Source organism: Sceloporus occidentalis, unplaced genomic scaffold (assembly GCF_023333645.1).
Source record: "Sceloporus occidentalis isolate IW3139 unplaced genomic scaffold, rSceOcc1.0.p SCAF_4, whole genome shotgun sequence".
Taxonomy (NCBI): Eukaryota; Metazoa; Chordata; class Lepidosauria; order Squamata; family Phrynosomatidae; genus Sceloporus; species Sceloporus occidentalis.
Window position 1 is genome coordinate 137,445,023 of NW_028316984.1, and position 22,008 is coordinate 137,467,030.

General features: G+C 42.8%; 1 protein-coding gene across 1 annotated transcript; it reads left to right on the plus strand.

Annotated features, from left to right (window-relative positions):
- The first annotated feature begins 11,168 nt into the window (after positions 1-11,168).
- Positions 11,169-19,033, plus strand: PLEK2 (pleckstrin 2). The gene is made up of 9 exons (XM_089523131.1): positions 11,169-11,228; positions 11,411-11,575; positions 12,545-12,726; positions 13,840-13,931; positions 14,738-14,925; positions 15,578-15,679; positions 16,231-16,314; positions 17,434-17,512; positions 18,688-19,033. Exons 1-9 carry the CDS (start codon positions 11,169-11,171, stop codon positions 18,813-18,815), a joined length of 1,080 nt encoding a protein of 359 aa, XP_089379257.1. The 3' UTR covers positions 18,816-19,033.
- The last annotated feature ends 2,975 nt before the right edge of the window (positions 19,034-22,008 follow it).

The following is a 22,008-nucleotide window of genomic DNA, read 5'->3' on the forward strand; positions in this document are numbered from 1 at the left end:
TACATGCTGATCTGAAATACAAAAGGTATGATGCATAATGTGCAAACACTGAACTCTTGTTTTATTGTGTTTTTGTTGCCTGTTTTGTTTTTGTATGTTGTAGTTTCTGGTTTATTTATGCCTGGGGATTTTGTTGTTGTTACTGGGGTTTTGGGGATTAGTGTAAAAGGAAATATAAAATTTACAAAAAAGAACTGATGACTATCTTAAAAGTGGTTGTTCAACAAAAAATAGCTGAGAGGTGACAAGGACATCTTAGTGTAGACAGACAGATTAAGCACCTGTGTGATGATTGAAAGCTTTTGTCCAGTCCAAGAATCAGACATTGCCTTCTATGTCATTCTTGAGCTTCTGTTTTGGACTCCATCTCCCAAAATCCCTAGCCATTCGCCATGCAAGTCTGTGGCTTCTTGAAGTTTGAGATGCAAACATCTGGAGGGTTATCTGGATATCAAATGCAATCCAAATGATATCAACCAGCTATCATTTAGTCAACAAATGTTGAGTGGTTATGCAGATACCCTTCTATAAACAAGCTGATTAACACTTCTTCTGAAACAAAAAGTCTTTGTTTCAGGCTACAGGAGATAAAACTCAACCTCTTGATTAACTCTTTTCTTCAAGATTGAAGACAGAGGCCTTCTGAAAGACATAAAAATCTTTCTCTGACTACAGAAAAATAGCAAGGAAGGCACCAGTATACTCAAGGGCTGAATCCACACCTGTAAAATAAGTCATACTTACCTTGATGCAGATCCTGTAGAACCATAGGATATTCCTCTGGATTCAAAGTGAAAGCACCGTTTTTGACACTTGGGGGATTTAAACTGATTTTTAAAAAAACTTTTTACTCCACATTTCCCAGGAAAGAACTGTTTTGTTTTTGTTTTCCATTTTGTTGTTGTTTTTGCAACATGTGTCTTGCCAGATCATTGTAGCATCAAGGAATGGGGTGTAACTTTGGGGGGAACAGATTGATGGGTGGCATCCTCCCATCTATCAAGTGTGTTATTGCCACTTTATTTTTAATGTTCAATGTATAAGGGGTGGCTGGGCATAATAATTCTCTCTCATTCACTCACTAGGATGGGAGGGGGAAAGGGGGGAAGACATTGATTTCAGTCTACACCAATTCACTTCCTCCATTCCAGGAGGGCCCAGTCTATATCCACCCAAGTGTGACTAATCTACCCCAACACTGATCTCATGGATGGGCGTGATTGAGGCAGTGGCAATGGTGGCTCCAAGGAGGAGAAAGAAAAAAGCTTTCTTGGCTGGAAAGGTGGCGGCAGCCCTGATAAGAAAGAGATTTTTTAAACTGCTTTCGCCTCTTCCTCGGGGCTGCCACCTCCCCTTCAACCAAACCACACTCACAAAGTTGCTCTGAAATCAATCAGCTCATGGCCAAAGGCTTCAGCCATAATGAGAGGCCCAGGAACAAGGTCAGCAGTGAGGGATAGCCCATTCTACCTGCTTGGGCTCACATGGGTGGGGTAGACTCTGTCCTCCTGAGTTGGAGGGTTGCTCTAGACTAGGCCTGCCCATTTACGTTCAACATTATTTCTGATCAGTAGTGTTTATGGCCAATGGTGGTGGGGTAGATCAGGCCCCTCTGAGGATGCTCTTGGGCAAATGACTATTTCTTCGTGTCACAGACTACACAGTGGTGCGATGAGGACAAGACAGATTCACCCCGATGTGCACTACCCTCAGTTATTTGGAAGAAACCCAGAAACACAGACACAAATATGACAAATAAATCATATGTTTTGGACCGGAGCTAGAATTTCATTTAACTTGCACAATAGCCAGGCTAATGTTACATATGGTGACTGAAGCTGCTTAATACACAATCCCCCCATCCCTCTAGTGATGCCACTGGATCCACTGAAGTCGCTATTGTAGGAACAGCTTCCAGCAGTCCCTTCCCTTCCCCCCCCCCCCCCCTGCCATTGCCACCTTATGAAAGTGGTTCCCAAACTTTGGTCTTCCAGATGTTTTGGACTTCAGAACCCAGCATTTCTGAATTTTGATTTAACTGGGTAAGGCTTCTGGGAGTTGAAGTCCAAAAACAAACAAACAAACAAAACAAAAAAAACCAGAGGGCTAAAGTTTGATAACTACTGCCCTAGAAGATCTTAAAACATGGACATGATCATATGATAAAATACAAACCTTCAGGTGACCTGGACCAGAGCCATATACACTTTATAAGTCATAACCAGCACTTTGAATAACAACAAATATCTGTTCTAAGGGTAACACCTGTTTGTGAATAAGAAAGCAAGTTATTGGGATGAGTCCTCAGCCAGAACAAGTTATCTATAAAAACATATGCCTACTGATTTCTCCCCCAGCTACACCACAATAATCTCTGTGGACACGGCTTGTCTGGCATGCAGGGACAATGGTTTGGTGACTTATCCTTCCTGCTCTGACTCACACTAATAGAGTGCAGATGGTTATCTTGAGTGGGATAAAAGCAGGTATTCACTAGAGTGTTACAGGCATGCCATTAATTCTTCCTTGCCTATATCCTTATCTCCATATATCCTGTTTAAAGGCCTATGTTCTGATGCTCAGATGGACTGCAAAAGCTTATTTTTTTTCCAGTCAGTGGTCTAGAAAACCAGTAAGTCACACCATGAAGAAGAGATCCTGCACAAACAGAAGTTTTGTGTGTATATTAGGACCCACTGTTTATGCACTGGAGCTGCTGGACCGAAACTACTAGTCTTAAGCCATTGGAGCTCGACTCAGGCTTGCATCCTTCCGAGGTCGCTAAAATGAGTACCCAGACTGTTGGGGGCAAATTAGCTTACTTGCTAATTAGCTTACTTGCTGTTCACCGCTATGATCTTTGGAATAGCGATATATAAATAAAACATTATTATTATTATTATTATTATTATTATTATTATTATTATTGTGTATATTCCATATACACAATGTAAAGTCAAAGGCTTTCATGGCCGGCATCCCTAGTTTTCTGTGAGGTTTTCGGGCTATGTGGTCATGTTCTAGCAGAGTTTCTTTCTGACGTTTCGCCAGCATCTGTGGCTGGCATCTTCAGAGAATGCTTTGCCTGGAAAAATTGGGTGTATATATACTGTGTGAGCCTGGGAATGCAGGAGTGATTTGCATGTGTATTGTTCTGTGTTGATGGCTGGCCTCAACCTGGGAGGCTAATGCAAACGAGGATTAATGTCTACTAATTGGTGATCAATTATCTGCTGGGAAAGCCCCTGACTCTGAATGGTTTCCTATTTGCATTTGCTGAGTCCTTATTTTGCTATTCTTCATTAGCCTCCCAGACTGAGGCCAGCCATCAACACAAAACAATACACATGCAAATCACTCCTGCATTCCCAGGCTCACACAGTATATATACACCCAATTTTTCCAGGCAAAGCATTCTCTGAAGATGCCAGCCACAGATGCTGGTGAAACGTCAGGAAGAAACTGTGCTAGAACATGGCCACATAGCCCGAAAAACCCACAAAAAACTATCCATATACACACTTTGGGAGGTTTGTGTGTGCTGGCATTTTCTTTCCTGAAAAGAACAGAAAGCCTGTGTGCACAAGTATTTAGATTTTACTCTTTTCCATAATCTGTGCTTGTACGCTCAAGTGGTTTGTGTTTTCTTTAATTTTATCACTGGAATGACTGTTGGTTCATCTGCCCTGTAGAAATAAAGCAGTTTGACACCACTTTAACTGTCATAGCATAATTTTTCATACTAGTGTCCCGTACTGGTTTTCTATTTTCTCCCAGTTTACTTTATCAAAAGCTATATCATCTTATGCAGTTCTTTGAAAATGTAAGGCAAGGCTCATGATTTGTGTCCTTCTAGATCCTGTTACATCCCACCCCACTGGCACATCTGTAAATACAGTCCGCCTGCCCCATACGCAGGCTTGCCATACGCAGATTTGAGCTCATGCGGATGGCAAGCCCTGGGGGACAAAATGGCATGCTGGACTGCGCCGAATGCTGGAGCGTGCCACCATTAAAATCAACAGGTCTTCATCTCCCACTGATGTAGCCAAGGGTCCGTAGGGGAATTTTATTATGTTGTTATTAGCTCAAATATTGCAAGAGGGGCTGGCCACAAGAGCCCACCGAAATCGCCCTCCCGATATGTATACGGAGTAGACCAGGGGATCCCAATAAATAAAGCTGAGACGGATATTAATAACTAGATGTCTAATTTATTGAAATAGGGGAAAAACACATGCGTTGCACATACACTCACACACACACACTCAGGACTCAGGAAAATTAGGGTTGGAAAATAGGAACAGATTTCAGGCATTACTAATGGAGATGCTTACCAGAATGTAGATTCCCTCCGGGAAGCGAATGGAATGATGGACAGTGAGACAAGTCTGCTCCGCAACCTGGGTTTGAGCAGAAATGCCGGCTACCAAAACAGAGGTCTGACTGACATGGAGCAAGTAGACCTTGAAAGATGGCGCGCTGAGCAGCCAAAGTGGGGACTTTTTATAGGCCAAATCTGGCCTGAGGCAAAGAGGCTGGCTTGGCCGAAACAAAGGTGTTCTAAAGATTTTCTTTTCACCTGGATGTCTGCTTTAGATAGTATAAAGGGCTTATGCCACTCGGACAATAGGTTCGAGGAGGAGGTTGATAGCTTCAGGGAAGGCAATCCTTTTACTCTTCCCAGCCTTGAGATAATCTCTTCATGCGACTTCCCTGGACCCTCTGAGATGTTAATATGGGAACTCCCTTAGGGGAGGTGTACATGTCCTCTTGCTTTGCCAGTAATGGCGGACAGGCTAGGAGTCTGGCCAGGGGTCATCCAAGGGTTATCATTGATTCCAAAATTTATATAAAACAGCCTGGGTAACACTGATTTTTCCATAAATGGGGAGTGGGTCCAGAACGGATCCCCTGCGTATACAAAGGGCCCACTGTATGCTTTATACCTGAGCATTTATTATCACTCTGTACTGCATCCAAAGAAAACCAGTGTTAAATGTGCTGTTATTATTAAAGGTTTTCCCACCTCCTTCCATTTAGGTTGTTGGTGTGTGTGTGTTTTGTGTAGCTTTAAATCATTTCTGACTTATGGAGACCCTAAGGTGAAACTATCATGGGGTGTTCTTAGGAAGATTCTCCAGAGGGGCTTTGCCATTGCCATTCTCTGAAGGTAAGAGAATGTGAACCATCAGGGTTATCCAGCAGATTTTAATGGACAAGTGGAGATTTGAATCCTGATCTCCAGAGTCCTAGTCCAATGCTGTCACCACTACATCATCCTGGCTCTCTACACAGTAGTGTTGTACATACACACAGTGACGTAGGAAAAAGCTGCAATCTAAAATCCCCTTAGTATAGTGTAAATATCCACATGTGAAGATACATTGTACCAGGATTATGCAGGTCTATGTAGAATAGCAATGTTGTGCAGCACAGCTCAACAGCTGGATGCCATTGGGCAATGTACGATGCTTGATGTGCAGTGTGCAATGCTTGATGTGTAACTGCACAATGTAATATGCACAACTCTACTTCTGCACCTGTCAGCAGTGTATGTCTATTGTGCTATGATGAATAATTTGTCGCACATGCTCAGCTTGACTTAGACATGAGTATCTCATGAACTGAATCCCAGTCACTATGTTAATATGTCAAGCTTGGAAATGCCCAGTGAACAAAACATTGTAGCCTCTTGCTTCTTGGCTTCCACCTACAGAAACACAGTCTCCTTCCTGTGTTGTATAATCAACCGGCTGATTAATATGACCTGAGTCACTCAACTTACCTCGTCCATTCAAAGTTCTAGGACAAGTAATGCTACGGTAGAACAACCCTGTTAAACTTTCCCTGTTTTGTACTCCCTTAAGGGCAGGTGTTCTTTCAGTGCCAGCTCAGTGTTTGCTTACTGTCTCCCTGGTAGGGTGGGGAAAAGTACGTCACAGCAAGGGAGGTGGTTAGGAAAGTCAGCCTACCTTTTAAAACATCATTTGCTGAACAATCGGTGTGCAGCTGCTTCCAAACTTCTCTGCAGACTCAATATGGAAGAAGGGAGCGGCATTTTGAAAGAGGGCTTTCTTGTTAAAAAGGTATGGTCAATCACAATTAGGGGATCTATCAGATTTAAAACCTCCAAAAAATGTGTTAGCCTTCTTTTGGGGGGAAAATGAGTTTACAGTGGACCCTTGGTATCCTTTGGGGTTTGGTTCCAAGGCCCCCTGTGGATACCAAAATCTGTGGCTGCTCGAGTCTTGTTAAATACAGTGGAATAGTGAAATGGTGTCCCCTATGTAAAATGGCAAAATCAAGGTTTGTTTATTGGAATTTATAGATTTTTTAAAAAAATGTTTCCAAGCTGTGGATAAACATTCTGTGGATATGAAGGGCAGACTGTATAAGAAATTAGCAAATGAATATATTGGCCTTCCTTTGGAAGGAGTTAGGAATGTTAGAAATAAGTGAAATGTTAATTCTGACTGATTTTCTAAGTGGAAATTCTCCGACAGTCATGATACTATGGATGTCTAAGCCAAAAGTGGTAGATTTCATGTTAATTTTCTTCTGACATTCCTCTCTCGCTCTGACCTGCAGCATTTGATTCACTGTCAGGTCTGGTCTTGCATGCTGTACTCCTCAAGTTAACCCTTTTGGGCTGCCTCCAGATGGGAGGCTCCTGGTGCTACTCAGAGCACTTCTGTTAGCTACCAGAAGAATTGCAGTTGACTTTCCATATTACTGGAATACCATACTTTTAAAAATGTGTACATCCCAGTATGTTTTATCTTTCCCACTGGGCAAAGTACAATAGCTGTGGGTGGGGGAGAGCTTGTCAAGTCACCTTTAAAGGGAATGACAAAAAAGACAATGCTGAAGCCTTCCAAACTAGCAGTGACAACATAATGGAGACTTATTAGTCCTAAAATATGGTGCTATTTGTTGCTCAACACACATTCACTGTAGTCCTTCAAATTGCTGCTATTCTGGGACACCATTAATGAAAAAAACAGTACAGTGGTCCCTTGTTATCTGCTGGGGTTTGGTTCCAGGACCCCCTGTGGATAACAAAATCCATGGATGCTCAAGTCCCATTAAATACAACTGGGTAGTCAAATGGTGTCCCTTATATAAAATGGAAAATCAAGGTTTGCTATTTGGAATTTTTACATTTTTCATATTTTCAAGCCGTGGATCTTTGAATCTGTAGATTAAAAAAATCTGTGGATAAGGAGGGCCAACTGTATTTTAGTTAGCACCATAATTCTTTCTGACTCTATCATCCGACAGACGTCCTTTATCGAGTGCATTTACCTGACCCTAAAAGCTAGGGATAGTCTAGGGATTCTGTTAGTGTATCGGCCACCCCGTGCGCTAGCGGACTCCCTTAATGAGCTGACACAGCTGGTCGCTGAGCTGATGCTGGAGACGCCCAGGCTACTTGTCCTGGGTGACTTCAACATTGCTCTTACGGCCAGCTATGTTCCATCCGGTGCGGCTCGGGAATTCATGGACACCATGGCAGCCATGGGCCTGTCCCAGCTGATTGAGGGTCCAACGCATTTTGCGGGTAATACACTTGATATGGTCTTCTGTTCGGATGTGGAAAATCCGTGGGCGGAAATAACTAATATTTCCCCCCTGTCATGGACGGATCATTTCCTCGTGGATGCAAAAATCAGGGCCACTACCCAGACCCCCCCTGGGGGTGGTGGACCTATTAGGATGGTCCACCCTCGAAGGCTGATGGAACCCAAAAGGTTCCAGGAAGCCTTAGAGGGATACATGGTTGGAAGTGACGGCGGCTCTGTTGATGCCCTGACCGGTATTTGGAATACCGGTCTCTCTAGGGCTATACACAGCATCGCTCCTAAGCGCCCTCTCAAGCCTGCTTCCAAACGTAAGCCCTGGTATACGGAAGATCTCCGGGCAAGGAAGCGGGTATTGCGACGGCTAGAGCACCGCTGGCGGAAACACCTACGCTTAGCCGACAAGGCTCTCCTAGACCGCCTTTTGGAGGACTATGGAGAGGCGATACGAGCAGCTAAGAATTCGTTCTATGCTGCTCGTGTCGCGTCCGCGGAGTCGCGTCCAGCAGAGTTGTTCAGGGTGGTCAGGGAGCTAACTCAGCTCCCTCCCACCCAGAACCAGATCCTTGAACCTTCTAAGGCCTGCTGCGACCAATTTAACAACTTCTTCGCGGATAAAACCTCTCGGATAAGCGAAGGTCTTAACGCTGGCATTGGAGCAGAACCTAGGATAGAGGCGTCCAGAGCCTCCGTGGACTCCATTATACTGGATCAGTTTGAGTTGGTGAGTACCGATGATGTGGACAAGATCCTCGGAAGTGTTCGGAAGACAACCTGCTCTCTCAATCCCTGTCCCTCATGGTTAGCAGCGCAGGGGGGACCGGCAGCAACTTCGTTGCTGCGACGGATTATTAATACATCTTTGAGGGAAGGGCAATTTCCATCTGAATTAAAATTGGCCATCGTAAAACCTTTGTTTAAAAAGCCCTCCCTCGACCCCCTGGTACACAATAATTATCGGCCAGTTTCGCTGCTGCCATTTTTGGGGAAGGTGATCGAGAGGGCGGTTGCAATCCAGCTTCAGTCAGTCTTGGATGAAACAGATTATCTGGACCCATTTCAAACTGGCTTTCGGGCAGGTTACGGGGTTGAGACGGCCATGGTCGCCTTGGTCGATGATCTCCGTCTGGGCATCGACAGGGGAAGCGTGTCCCTGTTGGTGCTCTTGGACATCTCAGCGGCTTTCGATACCATAGACCATGGTATCCTTCTGGAGCGCCTGGCTGAGGTGGGTATCGGGGGCACTGCGCTCCAGTGGTTCCGGTCCTACCTCTCCGGGAGGTTCCAGATGGTGCAGCTGGGAGACGTGTGCTCCGATAAGAGGGCCCTCACAACTGGGGTCCCTCAAGGAGCCATTCTGTCTCCCATACTATTTAACATTTACATGAAACCGCTGGGAGAGATCATCCGGAGACATGGGGCGCGGGGTTATCAGTACGCTGATGACACCCAAATAGTTTTCTCTATGTCTCCGACTGATGCAGTGACCGAGGATGGCGTCTCTCCTCTCGTGGTATGCCTGGAGTCAGTAATGGGCTGGATGAGGAAAAACCGACTCAGCCTGAATCCAGAGAAAACGGAGGTACTCGTGATAGGTTCCCCTGGCCCAGGAATGGCGGTAGTTCCACCTGTCCTGAACGGGATCACGCTTCCCGTGAAGGACTCCGTGCGCAGTCTGGGGGTGCTTCTTGATTCGTCGCTTCACCTTACATCTCAGGTGAATGCGACGGTCAGGAACACCTGTTACCAGCTTCGGCTTATTCGCCAGCTGCGCCCATACCTGGCCCAGAGGAACTTAGAAACGGTGGTACATGCTCTGGTAACCTCTAGATTGGATTTCTGCAACGCGCTCTACATGGGGCAACCCTTGTATCATACCCGGAAGCTACAGCTGGTACAGAACATGGCGGCCAGGCTGGTCACTGGTACTTCCAGGACCAGCCACATAACACCGGTGCTCAAAGACCTGCACTGGCTGCCTATTCGCTTCCGGGCACAGTACAAGGTGTTGGTGATTACCTATAAAGCCCTACATGGCTTGGGCCCAGGATACCTGAAGGACCGCCTCTCCCCATACATTCCGCCCCGCACCCTCAGAACTTCTGGGCAGCAATTACTTAGGGTACCTGGGGCTAAACTCTCCTCGACATCGAGGAGGACGTATTCCATCGTTGCCCCGACCCTTTGGAACACGCTGCCCACAGAGCTCCGCTCGGCCACCTCCCTGGCTCAGTTTAGGAGGGAGTTAAAGACCCTCCTATTTCGAACTGCATTCCCCGAATGAAGTCCTAGATGGCCTCTCTCTCTTGCTGACGGCAATTTGGAGAGCTGACCGGGGGTTTTATGATTGTTTTTAAAATGTTTTACTGTATGTATTATTTGTATTATGTTGTTCACCGCCCTGATCAATGGAAGGGCGGTATATAAATAAAAGTTTTATTATTTATTTTATTATTATTTTTTCTTTTTAATGAAAATAGCTATCATATTGTAATACCACAATGCTATGTGCCAGGGAACAACATCATGTTTGTGCCCATTGTCCATAATTGTTTCTTTCTTTCCTGGCAACTCTCTATGGACCAACAGCAGATGGCTTGTGGACTGGCACCAGCCCACATGCCGCCACATTGAGTAGCACTGCTATAGTGTTAATATGTGAACTGTGATGTTATAGTGCTGTAGTACAATAATGCAGATTATTTCTGAAACCTTCATGCCACCATAATTTAAACAACATGAGTTAATGGTGGTGACTGGAAACTTCTCTTATTCTGAATGAGACCAGAGACAGTGCAATCTGTAAAAAGGTGGAAAAATCAGGGAAACGAAAGTAGTGAGGAACCACATTTTAAATTCTGTCCTTGCTTTTCAAGCAACTTTATTGCCTTTCTGAGCTAGAGTGCAATAATCTTGCTCTGCCTGCTCTACCTGACTGCTTATCTTGATCCTAATCCATTACTGTGCACACAGTTTCTGCTGGTTGAATTCCCAATTCAAACTCTGGCTTCATTTATTAGAATTAACTCTTTGTGATATAAGTAACATACAACTTTTCTTAATCACATATTGGATACTTTATCAAATCCAGCCTTCAAAAGGCCCTGCAAACATCAGCTCTAATTTCCAGCCCTTTCCCTGATCCTTTCCATCACCAATCTAGAGAATATAACATTTTCTGAACATTAAATATTTCATCATGCCACCTTTTGTTCCTCAACAGCTTATACTTCAGTTTCCATCATCCCTGGCTTGCTGGCTGAGAGTGATGGGCTTTGTAGCTCAACACATTTGAAGGGTACCATGTTGGGGGAAGGGTGAGAAAGGTGCATGGGCTGTGTTTGTGTAAATGTAACTGGATAATTATTGGTAATATTATAGCATTACATTAACTGTCCAGTCAAAACAATATGAGCTTCAGTTATAGAATTTGTTTTTAAAAGTTACTTAAAGACTGCATGTGTTCCTACACTCCACTTGGCCACATCAGTTCTTGCAATATTTTTAGGCATGTTGGGAACAGAGTCAAGGCTATTTTGCTGAAGCCTGCTGTGAGCATACTGTGTTTCAAGCTAGTGTGGCAAGATGAGATACTCACAGGAGTGTGGTGAAATGGCTAAAATGCACTTTGAGGATGTTTTCAATGTGGGAAAGGTCTTCAGTCTCAGGATTCTATTTAAAATCCTTCAAACTGAGCACACTAAAAATAAAAAATATGAATTGCAATGAGTAAAATAGCCAGGTGGACACAACATCAAAGTAAACAAATGTTGTTTCAAAGGTAACCCGCTAAGTACAACTTTTTATTTTTATTTTTTATTTGGCAGGGGCATGTTGTCCACAACTGGAAAGCAAGGTGGTTTGTCCTTTTACAAGACAGGCTGCTCTATTATAAAATTGTTGGAGGAAAGAAGGAGCCTTCACCAAAGGGCAGAATTCTTCTAGATGGTTGCACTATCACTTGCCCATGTTTGGAATATGAAAGCAGACCGGTATGTTATCTTCTGCACCCATACACTGTGGTTATTGTGTTGGTTCTGAAAAGGGAGGGAAACGGAGTGGAGAAGGGAGTGGGTCTGGTTATAGCCATCTGGCCATCATCACACATCTCCAGTTCCATGTTTGGGGAAATACTGAAATGAGCAAATATGTTAAAATGTTAACTGCCCTCGAGTCCATCTGGACTCCTGGCAATGCTGTGGATGAGACATCTCCAAGACTCCCTGTCCTCCACTCCAAGGAGAAGGAGAAGTAGAAGACGAAAACACAATTATGTTGTTGTTATGTCTTTATGGGTTGAGATGGGGAACTTTAAAAACACATATCAGTTAAAAGAGCATGTAAAACCAATACATTTTAAAAATAATAAATCCATTCCTCATGTAGGCCTTCCAGGACAGACTGGTCTTCAATGCTGTTTTAAATTCAGATAGCATATCCAGCTGCTGAATCTCTTCCAGCTGGTAATTCCACAGTTCAGGGCGGGGAGGAGGTCAATGTCCCCTAGAGGACCTGAGTGTACAGGGAGATTATACAGGAGAAGGGGATCCTGTAGGTAAACCTAGATCCAAACCATGAAGGGCTTTTAAAAATTGATAGCATACTGTCTCTTATTACAGTGGTCCCTTCCCTTATGCAGGAGATCTGTTTCAGATCCACCACCGCCGCGCAAGAGAAAAACACGTATGCTCAAGCCCCATTGAAAACAATTGGGTGCGTGCATGTGGTATGGTGCGGGGCTTGAACCCATGAGTGTGTATGCCATTGTTTTCCCCATGACCTGGCTTCAGTGTAAGCTGAAAGCCGCATATTTCACACCCACGTATGGTGCGGGCGCACTGTACTTATTACAATCCTCTTACTATAATACTGTAGTAACAACTGTATTATCACAACACTGTAATAGCAATTCTTGTGATTGTTTGTGATAATATAATTTAATAATAATTGTCATTTTGCAGCTGGTTATTAAACTGCGGACCAAAACCAACACAGAATATTTCCTTGATTCTTGCTCCCGAGAAGAGCGTGACTCTTGGGCATTAGACATAACTGGTGCCATTCATGCTGGCAATCCTGTGCAAGTCCAGCAACTTCACCTCCAGAAGAATTCCTTCAAATTGCCTTCAAATATCAGTCTGAAGTAAGTGTTAAATGTTTCAGTAATCTGCTTGCCTACAGTATGTGAAGTGTATGTGCGTGTGTTTGTGTATGTGTGTTTAATGCAGACACCCTTATTGTTGTATCTTTCTTATTTCTCATACCCCAAACTAGGGACCAGTGTGACAAATGAACCCCTCTGAAAAATATATTTCTACTGTGTTCTATGTTACAACTATCATTGGCCAACTCACTTGGCTTCTGCTCAAGTGTCACTTAAAACTGCCAGTCACCCATGTTTGTTTTCCCGTGTTAGGCAAGACTTGAGCCAGTTAAGGCAACATGTATTGTATCACCTTTTCACAGTATAGCAACTTGCCAACACATCTGAGTGATGCAAAGTTTGTGTTCCTGCCTTTGATGGTCTATTCAGAAATGCAGCTCTGATGGAAGATGCACTTGAAAACCAGCCCTATGAATATTCCTTATATTCTCATAGAATTATCTGCAGTTATTCAGCTTTTGTAGGATCAGATATCTTGCCAGTGGCTTTGTCACATGCTACCTTCTTCACAAAGAGATAATCTCTTTGTGAAGCATAGGAGCCCTTTCACACTACATAATACAGTGTTGATTCCATTTTAACGGCCATGATTCCATCCTGTGAAGTCCTAAAATTCTCAGCTGAAGAGCTCTAGGGCATCACTCAATTACAAACCCCAGGGTTCCATAGGAGACAGCCAGGGCAGTCAAACTGGAATCATAGTGCTATAAGTATGTAGTGTGAAAGGGTTTCAAGAAAGTCACAGTGGCAAACTGGCTACTCTTCAAAGAGCTGGGTTCAGTCTTTGATCAATGCACTGAGGCTTCCTACCCCAATTTACACTAGAGCCTCAAAACCTCTTCTCTCTCAGTTTCACACACACAGACATTGCTCCTGAGTGTCAGAGAACTCTTTAGAAAGAGATGCATTGTGAAATAAAGCACTGTGGTTGTAATGGAAAGAGTTGGCAGAAATGAAAAATTTCTGCCTTGTGTTTATTAGAATTGCTTTCTGCTCCTGCCTGGGGTACTTTGCACGCTTTATTGGTTTTCTGAGAACAATCTAGGTAATTTGACAAAGCCAGTTACTCTGTTTCTTGTTTTTCCCCCACAGTCAAATTATAGACAAAATGCATGACAACAGCAATGGAATTAAGTTGGCACCCAACACAAGACAAGGCAGCACATACAAAGAAAGCTTTACAGGTAAAAACAAAAAACCAAGTGTTCTCCAAAACAAAGAAGGGTTGTTTCCTCTTGGACCCAGGCAAGAAGTCCTTTAGTCCTTCCTGGTCTGGAGATTGCAATGAAGTGGAATCAGTCCCCAGGTGGAAGATGCTGAAAGCTGCCCTTGAGGTTGAGTGGTTCACCACAAATGACAGTCGTCATGATCTAGCAGCTCCTGGCATCATTTTTGAGCCAATCACAACTCCTCAGTTTACTTACCTCATGGCTTTGTTATAAATATGAAATATGAACTGGGAATGCCATATAAGCTGCTGTATACTTTTTGGTGGAAGAACAGGATAGAAACTTAAAAATAGACTTGAAATCCAGTAGCTCTAATTTGGAGTATTAAATATTTATTAATTTTTATCCACCTGCATTCATTCATATCCTTCATCTTTTTTTTCTGCAGTTCCCTAAACAAACCCAGTGTTTTTCCCCCCTGGGCTAGCACCAAAACCTCAGACTCAAATGTAGGGTTGCCACTGTACAGCTGCCAGCCACTAACTGTAGTCACTCTGGTAGCATTTTATAAACAACGCCTGAATGAGGTGATTAATTCAAATTCTTCCTGCATCTCACCGGCTGATGTATGGGTGAATGGGAAAACTGAATGTGATGACATATATTTTTGTCTCTTAGTACATAGACCTTTTTATTATTTAAGAAAAGTCTTAATAAAAGGGTGAATAATAGATGAATCTGTGATTATATCTGTCTTAGTAGTAGTGGGCTATGTGCATATTGTTCTCTATTGCCTTAAGACCTATCTTTCTTCTTCTCAGGTTCTATGTTAGTGGATTGGCTGATATCCAATAGTTTTGCAGCTTCCCGGATAGAGGCAGTCACGTTGGCCTCTATGCTGATTGAAGAAAATTTCATCAAGCCTGTAGGAGCGCGCAGCACTGAAGCCATGAGGAATGGTGATCTGGCCGAGCAATTTTTAGATGACTCTACAGCGCTGTATTTATTTGTAAGTGATGAGGCTTTTTGAGAGTCAGGCCTGCTTTCTTTAAGAGACAATCCAATGTGAGAGCTGCAGAGTATACATATTGGGAATCCAGTAAGGGAAAAAATAGCAGACAGTTGATAAACTGCTTGAAAGATAAGCTGGGAAAAGTTACTTGAACTTTCTAATGCTTTCAAGCCTTGTATCTGAGATTGATACAGTAGTTGAACTTTGGATTGGGTGGGGACAAACTGTGAGTAGATTTTGAATCTGATGTAGAAACAACATGGAAGCAGTTTGCTCTGCATACCATAATGAGACTGGCTCAGTTTGCATGTTTCGGTCTCTGAGTGTTTCCCAGGACCAGCTCCATATCTGAGCAACCCAAGACCACCACCAAAATGCCATCCAGTGGGAGTTCTTCCATATCCATGGAGCTTTCTGACTGGCTCACCTGTTGGCATTAGTGGCACCAATGCTGCCACCTGCAGTGGGTGTCTGTGGGTTGCTTACCAATTTCACTGCCCCCCCCCCCCCAAAGTGGTGTGGAAATGGGAATATTTAAAAATTGTTGGATGTATGTTCCAGGTTAAACACGTTTTCTTTTTATACTGATCCTCCCACTACCACTCGAAAAATTCTCCAAATCTTTCTTGACTTTCTTTTTAAATTGCAGGCTGAAAGCTATAAGAAGAAAGTCATCTCCAAAGAAGAGATTCATCTTAACATTCTTGAACTGAGTGGCACAATCATAAAACAAGGCTTTTTAATAAAACAGGTGACCACTGATTCTGGATTCCTTTGGCAAGGTGGTAATTGTAAGAATGGGGGGGGGGGGGGAGTGTTGTATTGCATATGTTTAGAAACTCTTTCTAGAAACAGGGTTAATACATTAGAAAGAAAATATCACATCCTATTACTACCCTTGCACAGTGGACAAACAGGGTACACATGACTTACAGAAAAACAGTGGGATTAAAGGCCTAATACTTATGTGGAAGAAAAGCTGGTTGTAACTACTTGGAACCATTTTTACTAGCTTTACATGGGCAGGACATGTTCAAGATGGAGGAGAATTTACACATAGAACCTTTGTTATTGACCTGCTCACTTTCTATGAGGAGGGAGTGCATGAGAGGAGCGAAAGAAAAGATCTGAGAAAGAAAAAGAATGTTGTGGAAAATTTCATGCCTGATGGAAGGCAGTTGTAAAACAAAAGCTTTATCTGGGAAGTACTTAGAATCTTATCTTCTAAGGAAGGCAAAATGAGAGGGTTTCTGGAGAGTGTACTATGTCATATGCCATGTGTTCCATTCTTTCAACTTTTAGGGCCACAAACGAAAAAACTGGAAAGTGAGACGCTTTGTCCTGAGGGCTGATCCTGCTTTCCTACACTATTATGACCCTACAAAGGTGAGGTAATGGATTCCCAGTAATTTACACTAGGTGTAGGCGTGGATGTGGTGTGTTAAACTCTGGCTTATGTCTGATTCCTCCCTTGCCACTGCCAGTGATCAGCAGCATGCTCTGCCTGTTTCATATAAGCTTTCACAAAATGTGTCATGAAGATAAATGAAGAATCTAGACAGCAGTAAAAGATATGCTTGTTTTAGGAGCAGTGTCTGAGCAGTAACATCACTTGCCCTGATCTGAGAAAGACAGAGTATCTGGTACCCACTGTTTCCTCTTGGAGAAGAATGAACAACATTAGTGTTTTTGATTTGGGGGATGCCCAGAGCGTAGTGGAAGAAGATATTCTTCACATGCAGAAAATTATTTGATCACACCCTGAGATTGGCAGTTAAAAGGATCCATTAAGTATCTGGAAGACATCTGTCCACTGTTTCCTCTTAGAGAAGAATGAACAAGTTCATTCTCTATGATTTGGGGAATACCCAGGGCCTAGCAGAAGAGGCTATTTGTTACATGCAGGGAATTATTTGATCGGACTCTAAGACTGCCAGTTAAAAGAATCTATTAAGTACCTGGAAGACCTCTGTCTGAGAACCTGAAGAGTCATTGCATTTAGGGTGGCTAATGCAAAAGAGGCCAGTGTTACTACATTTAGAAGAAGGGCTTACAGAACATGTGCCTAGATTTCTTTCTAGACAACTATCAAAGGTGCAGAAGCCCTCTTCTCTCTCACATCTGACCACCATTTTCAAAGCAAACAATATTTAGTTTGGTAGATAAACTGTGTTTGGTATACCGTTCCATACTTCCTGTGTTATTATGCCCCCTCAGCTTGAAATTCAGTAGCATTATTAACCCATTTTGTGCAGGATACATATACTTTCCCTTCAGATAAGTAACATTTAGCATCTAAGGAGAAGGCAGCACTTTTTGAGAAAACCTCAGATATATATTTCATAGAATCATAAAACAGGCTAGGGCATGTTTCAAATATTGCTGATGCCGCTGTCCACTGCACAGCATATCTCCCATGCTGATGTAAAAAGTGCTGCAGGAAACATATAATTCGAGGTTTTAAAAATTCTCTTGTTGGGCTTTCCCTCCCTTCCTCCCACATAGGACGATAACAGGCCGGTTGGTGGATTTTCTCTCCGTGGCTGCCTTGTCTCAGCGTTAGAAGATAACGGAGTCCCAACAGGCAAGTTATTAACATTCCAGATTAGCTCCTGCTGTTAAGGTGCTTTTTGCGTGTTACTTTGTTATTTATGGATAGCACGATCAAAAGGCTTACTCTTGAGACTGCTGTTATTCCAGTTTTAGAGGCCAGCTCTCAAATTATTGAATAATAAGAGACAGACCAGGTGACATTTGTAAGCCTCTGACCCTGACTTGTTCTAATTAGTTCAATGTTAGTTTAATCAAGTCACACACTATACTACAGCCTTCCACCTTATACAATGCAACCTATATTATGGCCTATAGCCTTCTAGGAAAGCTGACCCAAAGGTAAGGGAGCCACCCTTTCTCAGTTCCCTGTATAATTTGAGTACTGAACAGGTTATCTTGGGAAATGCAGCCACAAAAGTGGAAATGGCGGTGACCCACTCTACATAAACAACTAGCTCAAGCAGTCTTGTTCATAGGTTAAGTAGACAATTGCACGCTTATTTGTGCAAACTATCTGTTCTTGTTGTTTGTGAAAACATGTCACTTTCACAGTACAAACCTATAGCACTATGATTCCACTTTAACTGCCATGGCAATATCCTATGGAATCATGTAGTTTGGTGAGACATTAAAGAGAGCCAGCATGGTTTAGTATTGGAGTGCCCTGGTCTCTAGAGTCATAGTCCAACACTCAAATGAACTACTACACCATGCTGGCTCTGGGAGACCAGTTCTGAATCCCTACTCAGTCATGAAAACCCTCTGAGTGGTCTTGAACAAATCATTTTCTCTCAGCCTCAGAGGAAGGCAACAGCAAACTCCCCTGAATAAACCTTGCCAAGAAAACTCTGTGATATGGCCCCCATAGGGTTGCCATAAATCAGAAGCAACTAAGGCACACAGAGCTCCCTGGCTGAGAATTCTAAAAGACCTTCCCTAAACTGCAAATTCCAAGATTCCATAAGCTATTGCCAGGCAATTAAAGAAGAATCATAGTGGTATAATTATTTAGTGTGGAAAGCTTAAAGGCTGCATTCAAGCCAACAGAGTAGACAAGAGCAGATTCCAGTGAGTCATATGGTAACTGCCTTTATCTTTATCATATCATATCCAAATACTGTACTTTTCCTGGAGAGATTGTAGCTGCTGCAGCAACCTTATTCATGTTGTTCCTTATTAACTTTCTACCCCTTTCCCTTCCCACAGGAGTGAAAGGAAATGTGCAGGGCAACCTCTTCAAAATCATCACAAAGAATGACATTCACTACTACATTCAGGCCAGTTGCAAGGCTGAAAGGGCTCACTGGATTGAGGCTATCAAACAGCTCACATAAGAAACGTGCTAAGGTGTAGATATGGAAAAATAGGAAAAACTTGTGATCTAACTTGCCGCTGTCTGAGTATACAGGAGGTAATGTTAGAGATCTGTGACTCTAACATTAGAGCTTCTGTCTGACAAATCTGTTTTTCATGAAGAAGAAAAGCAAATAATATACTAGGTTTGTCTCAAGATTTGTAAATTTTGGTGACTTATCCCTATTTTTATCAGTATTTGTCCACAAGATCACTACATAATGTTTTTAGAAACCACTCTGGTATTCAGAGTATTCAACCAGACTCTTTCACCTGAATACAGCTACAGTGGCTGACATAGACTGTAACATGTTTAATCAAGAATTCAAACATCACATTTGGAGGCCATATCAGTTCCAGTTGGATTCATTCAACATCCCAGGCCACCAGAATATACAGTTGCTGCTTTATTCAGTGTCTGTGAACTTTTTAGGTTCTTGTTTTTAATGTCTGTTAAGATAATGTACAGAATTTAATGCTTTATACACAGCGCTTGGAGGGCGTTCTTGCTGAATTGTTGTACATATCTGTTGCTGAATTGTGGTCCAATTGTACATTTGTTCTGGTTAGCCACATCTTTCAAAGTCTCAGCTTTGAGATTCTTCAACTGGAGATTGATGGTGGGGCCTTACCCATGCAGAAAAGCAAGACCCAGGGGTGCTCTGTGAGCAGTCGCCTGCTCTTGATCTGGCCCAAGCTCATCTCCAAAGTCTGTGTTGGCTAGAGGAGAAAACTAGGTCCTACTTCATAGGAGTTATTTTTGGGGAAAGTGAAACCATAACAAGAGCCCTTTTTATCTGTGGGAGAAAGAAAGAGGAAGTGGACAAGAGTTATAGCCAAACTGCAGAATTATCACAGTTTGACACTGCTTTAACTGTCATGTCTCCATCCTATGGAATCCTGGGATTTGTAGTTTGTTGTGGCACCAGAGCGCTCTGACAGTGAAGGCTAAATATCTTACAGAACTACAAATCCCAAAATTCCATAACATTGAGTCATGGCAGTTAAAGCAGTGTCAAACTGCATTAATTCTGCAGTGTAGATGCAGCCCAGTACTAAGGAGAACGATTCAAATCTACATTTACCACAAAGTTCTCACTGGGAGACTCTCCAGTCAGTCACAGCTGACTCTCAACCTAACCTACATAACAGATGTCTTGTAATGGTCAAGTGGAGATATGGTGGGAAGAACCCTCTACCACTCTGAGCTCCTTAGAGAGAGAGAGAGAGAGAGAGAGAGAGAGAGAGAGAGAGAGAGAGGTGTAATTGTGCCTGATCATGTGAGATAATTGGCCAATCTGAGCAACCAGAACAAAAAAATTAGTTATTTCTGTTATGTAGAAGTGCCTTCTGTCATGACAGATGGGGAGAAATGCTGGTCAGTTTAAAAAAATCATTTTACTTGGGAGAGACACTTTCTGTAACATGCAACAGGAGGATAGATATATCGAAAAGTGACATCTAATGTTAAGCAAGTTTGCCCTATGGTATTTTCCCTGAAACCTCACAAACTTCTTCCAGGGGGACTCCCAATCCTCCAGCACAGTTTGTGATGAAGGGCTGAGTGCTGAGGAATGCAGAACTGCAGTGGAGAAGAGGAATCACTTCCACGGGTAGCTTCTGTTGCATTGGTGGATGGACACCAGAGACACCCAATCTATGTCATAGCTGAAATGGGAACTACAAATTGCATGCCTAAAATATCAGTTAGAATAATAGCACCCTTCTTCCTCTTCTTTAATGGGAGCAGACCACCAACAAATGCCAGGTGCCATAGGCTATACTTCAGAGGAAGGAACTGGAAAAACTATCTCTTGAGTGTTCCTTGATTAATGAAATCCATGAGGTCGCCATAAGTTGACAAGCGACTTGAAGGCACATACTCATCCTGTTAACTATGTAAGAAACTGTGTATTGTTAGACAGTCATATTTCATTATAGAAAGTTAATTTTTAAAAAACCAGAATAAAATATATTATAATGTCATCTTGTATTTCTGATGTAACAGTGATTTGTTTTTATATATTTTTTCTTTGTTTCTAACTGTACTATTTATTCCATAGGTGTAAAATAACATAAAATCAAGTCTGTTATTTAAAACAAAATTTTGTTGTTTAAATGTCAAAGAACCAGTGGTGGCATGTAGTTAAATGTTAATTCAGAAGCGCAGAGACTTGTGACAAGCTTTTAAAAACAGCCAGCAACTGGATGGACATAGAAGTGAGAAAGGAGGAAGTTTGCAGAAACTGATTCCTCAAAGTCATACATCCCTAATTTTCACTTTCTTGATCAATGGCCTCATACATGCAGGCTACCTCTCTACAAAACTAAGTAAATACTTTTTACAGTGACATGATGATCACAATTTTTGAACAATCGGTTCATACTGTGTTTTCAGTTGGCTTAATAATATATGGTTCCTTATTCAAAAGGACTTGGCTTAAGTATGAATAACTACTAAAGTAATGATGTGGAAATGAGTAGAATAGCCTTCTACAGTTTTTTTTTTAATTTTGAAAAAAAAAACTCAAACCCTTTCATCCTTCTGAAAATATTCAAAAAACAATTTCGAAGCTGCTCAGAAATGGTGCATGTGTGGGTAAAGATATACCATGTTATGCTATGAGCAGGGGCATCATTGGGCAGTGCAGCGGGTACGGATTGCACTGGGTGACAGCTCAAGGTGGGTTGGGGTGAATACCCAGAGGGACTGTCAATTGTCATACATCTCAGCCTCCCTTCTTGTTCCCTGCTGCTCACCAGGGTTCACTAGAGGGGAGGAAGGGGTGTAGAAGAGGAGATGGATGCTGCTGTTGCAAAGCATTGCCACTCTTCCTTCCCTCCCACTGCCTTGCCTTTCTGGGTCTGGTTGGGCAGGTGGGGAGGGAAGGGAGGGCAGGGCAGGGCAGACTGCTGCCTCACTTAACCCCCTGCCCACCCAGGCCTTTCCATTTAGGAATTAGTATAGCAGGTCCTGTGTACATCTGCACTCTTTTCCACAAGTAACAAATTTTCAGGATCGCAAACCTTGTCCTGTAGTCAAAATAGGGTAATGAGATAGGCATGCGATGGCCTCAAGCCACCCAGTCATTGCAGTCTTTCAGGCACTAGGTAAAAAGGCAAACATGTCAATTATTTGGGGAAAGGGCAGAAGCAAATGAAACACACCCCAAC

Coding starts and splice junctions, on each gene's coding strand:
- PLEK2 (XM_089523131.1), top strand. CDS start 11,169: ATGAGATACTCACAGGAGTGTGGTGAAATGGCTAAAATGCACTTTGAG. Junction 13,932..14,737: donor ATACAAAGAAAGCTTTACAG/GTAAAAACAAAA, acceptor TCTTCTTCTCAG/GTTCTATGTTAGTGGATTGG. Junction 15,680..16,230: donor AAGGCTTTTTAATAAAACAG/GTGACCACTGAT, acceptor TTCAACTTTTAG/GGCCACAAACGAAAAAACTG.